At 40.0% G+C, this 7,220-nt stretch overlaps 1 protein-coding gene across 6 annotated transcripts in view; it reads right to left on the reverse strand.

The window, feature by feature from the left end:
* ARHGEF6 (Rac/Cdc42 guanine nucleotide exchange factor 6) overlaps positions 1-1,263 on the reverse strand; it is a 55,593-nt gene extending 54,330 nt beyond the window's left edge. For 2 of the 6 annotated variants that reach the window (XM_034781361.1, XM_034781357.1), the window contains exon 1: positions 1,077-1,263. In XM_034781361.1, the coding sequence (XP_034637252.1) occupies positions 1,077-1,241 (165 nt within the window). In that variant the 5' untranslated portion in view covers positions 1,242-1,263. The remainder of the gene's footprint in view (positions 1-1,076) is intronic. The other 4 variants (XM_034781360.1, XM_034781358.1, XM_034781362.1 and 1 more) reach the window with 3 other exon arrangements.
* Between the last annotated feature and the right edge of the window lie 5,957 nt (positions 1,264-7,220).

The following is a 7,220-nucleotide window of genomic DNA, read 5'->3' on the forward strand; positions in this document are numbered from 1 at the left end:
TTCTGAATTAGGGAAGCTTTTTAGGGGGAGGCATGGGGGTGGTTGGCAAGCTGTTGAACCAGGAAGAGCCACTGGAGGAAGTGATGCATAAATCTAAATGGTCGGCATATTGTTTTGAATGTCAGCATATGACACTGCCCTAAGTGATACTGAGAAGCTTGACCTTTACCAGCACACTGCCCAAAACCACCACTACATACATAAATGGAGATATATATCCAGCTAGCTCAGGTTATTTTTTTTAAAAGGCTCCTGTTTTATAGGATGGGGAGGAATCTGTTTTTTCTATCATTTTACTGACAGCCTGTCCTCTGTGTTGCCATTTCCTATCTCCCATCAAGCTCCTTCCGCTTTTCTGTTTGCAATTACTTATTGCTGATTTGAACTGTCTGCCTACGTACCAAGTAAAACTATAACACGATGTACTGATTTGGTTTAGCAGCTTCAAAACATTGCAAATGCATTGGCCAGACCAAATACAAACTGGCACCGATGAAAGGTACTTTTATTCCGAGATGAGTCCCTTCTCTATCTTATTATTTTTCCTGATTAGCAAGATATTAGTACATTCTTTATGGAATTGTCTTTAAAATTCAAGCATTATATTTACAAGTCATAGATACATTATCTAAAACTTGAAGATATGACCTCTGGTTGAGTAAATAAATATTTCTACTTCAAGTACAAGAGCATGCATGAAAGTCATGCCAGGACTTACACCAGGCATGCATACTTCAGCCAATTCCAATCGTAAACGCAAACAATATGCTTTTGATTGTTTCTTGTTGCTGACAAAATTTCTCTAAGAGATTACGAATTTTTAAAAAGCTACAATCCAAATTTATATTTTATTATATCCAACTAACAATACAGTATCTGACACAAGATAAAATACTGAAGTCTCTCTGAACCACAGATGGCATGTTTCCTTTCTTCCCTCCTCTAAAAAAGTCATTAGAAACGGTGCCTGCTGGTAAAATATCGTGCTCTGGTTTCTCAGAGTATGAGAGACATGCAGCACAGTGTGGCAAGATGCTCCTGCCATAGTGACCACCAATATACACTTAAGAAATTACCTTTTCCACATGTCCTGGAAGAAGCCGATTAACCAATTTGCAAAGTACTACTCCATCTTTCAGAGAAGCTTTCAGGAACTGCTCTGGATCGCCTATCATCTTTTTGGGGGAATTTAAAACTCCTAATGAAATAAGCCATGTCACAATTCGCTCTTCTGGATTCATCGTTAAGAATTCTGCCTTCACTGCAGAAGTTTAGTGCAGCTATGAGCTCTAACCCACATCCGTGATTGCATCTTCCTGCCTCTTTTAGCGACTGCAGAAAGTTTGAAACAACCTTTAATTCTGCATTGAAAGCCTCTGAACGTGTGATTTTTTTAAAAAACAGAAGCTCTGCTCATTCTAAATGAAGAAACAAGTTTGTGGCTGTATAAATGGTTTCAGGTCCTTTATTATTGTGCTTAAATATGGTGAAAGTAAGTAGAACTTTTGTATTGAACGGTTGCTTGTAAATAAAAATGAATATCCTCTCTGTGTTTAGATATTTATATCAGACCCATCGGTATCTTATCTGAATACTTTATCCTAATATAGGGGAGCAATCCTGCAAGATCTTAAGGATGTAATTACCCTTGTGTACAGTCCCACTGAAGTCAATAGCAATACATGTGAGTAAAGTTATGCATACGTTTTAAGTGTTTGCAAGTGTGCACAGAATCAGGACTGCAGTCAACAATTAAGAGCTTGGAAATTTAATTGAAAAAAATCAATAAAGCATTTTGAAATAATTGTTCAATTTGTGTCAATTTTTTACAAATCTTACATAGTGTTTACAGAACACATTGAATTTTTCCATTTTCAAAATCTTAAATACCCACACCTTGTTAAAAATATCACTGTTCAAGTTATTTTGAGCACAGAGAAAATGATAAATGAACATTTTAGATTAAAATATTGATAAGAACATGAAGTTTCACAAAACAACATAGAAGCTAGCACATTTTCCACTGGAAACAAAAGTTTAAACTATTTTCAACAAGTTCTCCTCAGAACACACCATTCTAAAACACGTATGAACTACTCCACTCTACTCTGGAAAGTTAAAAGAAAATCTGGCTGCTGCAGTGTGCATAAAGAACTCACGAGACAGATCTGGGAGAAAGTAAAATCCATTCATTCTATTAGCGTGGGACCTTGTAGTAATGTAGAACAGGGCAGCTATCCTTTCTTCTGTTCTCTTCATAGTTGTTTTCTTGAGAGCTTGCGCCAGCAGAGCCTGAACCCGCATCCTATCTAGTAACGAGTTCATGGTTCAAAATGACAGAGGGAATCTGGCTCATCAAGGAAAAGTCCGTTACAAATGGTCATCTGGATACCTGTAGCGATCTTCTTCAAAACAGTAATTGACAGCTCAGCTGGGGAGAAACACTCAGCAGGAATAAGCTTTATTTGAAAATAAAGTTTTAATTACTAATTGGCAGTTTGAGGCCTACTACTACAGGTGCCATTTTCAGGGAAAGTGTGATCTGATTTGAACCACTAAGGTCCACATGCAAAAATGTGCATGCAGTTACCCAAGCAATTGCAGGTACACAATTGCACAATCATTTCTGCATGTGGAACTTGTACCTCCTTTCTTGTTTAGCTCTGAAAATATGGGAGTCTAGTCTCAGATTGGAACACTAACAGTTAAATGGATCTACAGTGGCACTGAAATGATGGCACAACAGGCTGTGTGGATCATTTACAAGACAGTCCAGTGTAGTAAGAGGCCCTGAGATATAAACCTTGGTATCAGAGGACCAGTATGAGGCCTGAACTAAAGTAATGGTCATGACTTTGTTAACATAAAGCAAAGTTAAGCTGTGAACCAGAGGCAGGCCCTGCTCACAGAAGCTGGCAAGGAAAGGGCGGATGCTGCAAAAAGAGACATACCTAAAAGGTACTGGACACCAGATATCAGCACACACACTATACTGGAACATTCCACAGATAACATGGAACAGGCCGACCCATCCCAATGACAGGGACAAAAGGGTAAAATGATGGATAGAGTTGTTTTGATCGAACCAACATGTACAAGGTGAGAGGCAGCACCTTACTATGTAGAGGGGTTGCACCTCAATATGTCAGTAGTGATGTGTAACTTGTTTGTACCTGTGTATAAGAATGTATCCCCTGGGGTGGTGTCTTTCTCCAGCCGAGGGGGCAGTGGAAAGTCCCGCCACTGACTGAGCTGAGTCCATTGCCGAGCGGCACTTTCTCGTAGTATGCCCTGTAGACTAAGTAATCTGCGGGGAACTGCAATTGTGGCAAGGTCGCAATAAACCTGGCTGAGGTGCCTTCGTACCTTACTAGACTCTGTGGTTATTGGGGGGTCTCTTCGGGTCTGCTATCTGCACAGAGCTGGGGCAGCACACAGAGGGAACACATGCACGCAGCCGAGTGATATCAACATAGGAGAAAGCAGAGCACCACACCGGTAGCATCTGACAACATCCAGTAGCACTAGCAGCCCTAGAGTCTTGCTCCTCCCTTCTGTCATTTCATTACTTTTTTTTTCCCCCCAGGTTATTTCGGTACTGTTCAAAACTAGGCAGCGTCACTCTCTAGTGGAAAAAAGGGTCCATCTCTTGCAATGGCAGGCAGTACTGTACACCTTCTTCAGCAGAGGACTGAGGCTGTCCCCACCAAGCCTTTGCAGCAGTTGAAGCAAAGTTGGCTAGGGAAAGGCTCTCTCTTTGCTCCTCGCTCTTCATTGGGAAAGAAGTTGCAACACTTCCACTTCTTATTGGGTGGAGTATCTCTTGGAGGGAAGAGAGCAAATGAATGTCTTACAGTGGAAGCCTAAATTGGAGAGGTTGGGGGTGACTGGACACCAGATTCTGCATAGGAAGCCAAGCATCAGACAAGGGGTGTTGCCATGGGGAAGAGTTTGCATGGAGAAAAGTGGACTGCTTGTTGTATCTGGAAGATAGGAATCCAGCCACCAGCCACCTCTCCTACTATTACTGAAGAGTAGAGATTTGTGGCAGACATCACCTCTGCTGCATCTTGGTCTTCTGATAACATTGAGTGACTGAGGCAAAAATAGTAAGGCCCAGGAGTCATCTCTGGCTCTTGAACATCCAAAATGCACTTTCCCAGGTATCAAAGAGGCCTTGTTCCTACATTCCCTGGAGGCGTTTTCATGGTAGGAGAGTGGGCAGTATTTCAGTAACTATACATTTCTTCTATACACTGGAACTTCTAATGTGAGCTCAGACTCCGCATCTTTTCAAGTGTGATCCTCCACTGGAGTAAAACCCCATTTTACTGCCTGTTGTGACCTTGTCAGTTTTAAATGTTATTCCATTTCCTGTTATTTTATTTTTTCAAAGGTCTTCTGATAACAGCCCCAGAACCAAACTTGAGTGCAACATCCCCAATAAATTAAATAGTTTAATATATTTAACACCATTATAAATGCTGGAGACAAGCGGGATTTGGGGTGGAGGCTGATACCTCATGACCCCCTGAGGGGTCCCAACCACCACTTTGAGAATGCCTGGAGTTAGGTTTTTATTTACTGAACTGGGTATGAAATGTACTTTAAAAAGATGTACTGAGTCCCACTTTATTCTAAACTTTTCCTACTGTTTTTGCAATGACAACACCTAGCTGCAAAGGACTTGTCCTTATGTACAATGCTACAGTGGCACAGGGTGCAGCTGCACCGCTGTGCCAAAGGGAGAGCTCTCATCAGCGTAATCATCCAGCTTGAGAGGCGGTAACTATGTCGAGAGGAGAAGCTCTCTCCTTGACATAGCGCTGTCTCCACAGGGGATTAAGTCGGTATAACTACATCACTCAAACAATGTAATTATACAGATATAGGCCTGTAGTATAGACCTGGCAAAGAAGTTATCAGAACCTTCAGTTTTGGCAGCGGCTTTTGACACCTAAAGGTGCGGCAGTTTGGGATCAGCACATTAAACTAGGTTTCAGAGTAGCAGCCGTGTTAGTCTGTATCCGCAAAAAGAACAGGAGTACTTGTGGCACCTTAGAGACTAACAAATTTATTAGAGCATAAGCTTTCGTGGACTACAGCCCACTTCTTCGGATGCATATAGCATGGTGCCACAAGTACTCCTGTTCTTTTTACATTAAACTAGATGTCTTTTCTAAAGACTGAGCAATGAATAGTTGAGTGCTGATTTTTATAAAAAAGTTTGAATTCACACTCTATGGCAGGTATCAGTGCAATAGTTTACAACTGGTTTGCATTTTTAAGGTTAATTTTTACAGCACTGACCACCAGACAATTTTAAAAAGGCATACCAGCTAAGAGTCTCAGGAAACATTACTCAATGACTCCCCCTATCGACTATTTTAAAGATGGCTTGAATTTACTTTCTAATCAACAGCCCTATTTAGCCAGTAAGCTTTAAGGCCACAACACTGCAGTAAGCAGGAAGACACAAAGTATTTTAACCCTAATAATTGTCTAACACACTGATGGGGGAAGGAAGAGATGGAAACACGTTTGAGAGGTTACTTTAGAAAGATGACAGCTGTTTGGAGATTTGTAATATTAAAAACAGGTACACTAGCAGCAGTTTCGAAGCAGATCAATAAGCTCACAATCTAAACCACAAAGACAGTAAAAATTTAATCACATGCCTATTGCCATATAAACATGTACTGCAAGCTTCAAATCTGGGGCCCATTACAAGGCCTCAAGATCAGGTGTGAGAGACTTATATTTTAGGTGTTATGGACAACTATAGTATCTAGGTTTAAAAACTGATGCAAATAATTGTACTGTTTTAATCTTTGGTGTTGAAAAGACAATTTTTCTTCCTCCTAAAGACCTATATTTGGAACTTAAGGTAACCTGACAACACTCCTTTGTCTACTAAGATATCATTCTTCCACAAAAATACACACTCCCCTGGTTTAGAGGAGAATTATCAATGCCTAGCGAAAAGATGTTCAGTTTATCTTAAACATGTGGTTCATCAAAGGGAAACATACCTAGCTTTAACTGTTTCTCCAGAGTTAGTATTTCCAAACTAGATTTTACAATTGAGGAAATGTAGTAACCCAGGGATCTAGACTTTAAAAAAAACAAAACACAACAACAACTTTTTTTTTTTTTTTTTTTTTTTAAGGGGGAAGCATAGCAGTGCCAGGGGTTTTTTGTGGACCCCATGAGTTTGTTTTTCAATGCCTACCAGTAATTTGCATCCACACTTACCATGATTGCCTCAATAAGCAATCATTCCTTCAGTTATTTGCATTCAACTGCATGTTTTAAAAATAAATCAGACCCTGAATTTTTATAGTTTTAAAGATAACCTGTTCAGAGAAAAAAATTAGTGATTAGCGTGCCACCTTTATCCTTCCATGAGTGCTCATCCCTCTCTAGCGAAGAAAGCCCCACCAGCACACCTCAAGTTGCTCAGCTAAACTAGTGATATGGATTCTTTGGTAGCAGAATTCTGGGTACTGAAAACACAGCTACTGAACATAATCAAGAGTCCATTGGGCTGACTTTGGTGGTCAGCTGACAAGGGGAGTTGAAAGGGGTGTGGTATAACTATTCATGCTAATTAAACTTGTTCCCCAATTCCCACACGTTCTCTTTTTATATTATGGTCAGTTTTGTTAAACAGCTTTACATAACTACAGAAAACATGTACAAGAATAGAGGCAGGTATAGAACTAAGCTGAGGTATTATTTGGTAGTTAAGAAATGCGTTCAAAACCAGACATTTCAAGAGTTCCATTAACCTTACACTTGCTTAACAATTATGAAATGCTAAGACTAGCACCAGAATTTAGAAGAGAATTACTCGTAACGTACATAGTACAAAGGTTCATTGTATTATATGTAACTGTAGTCACTCCCATCAGAGATCAGCACTATTCCAAGCAAAAACTGGATTTTGTTAGTATTCCAGGAGTTGTGCACCTTTAATATACATAATATAGAAGTCTACAACCCATGTACAATATGGTAAGCATGACCTAAAATTCTACAGCAGCACTCTTACTACAAATTGTGTAGACTCAAGCTAAGTCCACCATCCAGAACTTCCCCACACACTAATCTCCTGGCCTAGTTGAAAGAGTGAAAATTTTTTGCATCCACAATGCCTACATCAACTGTAGAAGTGGGGGAAGCTGGATTTTTATAACAGGTAGATACTACGCACCAGG

Source organism: Trachemys scripta, chromosome 9 (assembly GCF_013100865.1).
Source record: "Trachemys scripta elegans isolate TJP31775 chromosome 9, CAS_Tse_1.0, whole genome shotgun sequence".
Taxonomy (NCBI): Eukaryota; Metazoa; Chordata; order Testudines; family Emydidae; genus Trachemys; species Trachemys scripta.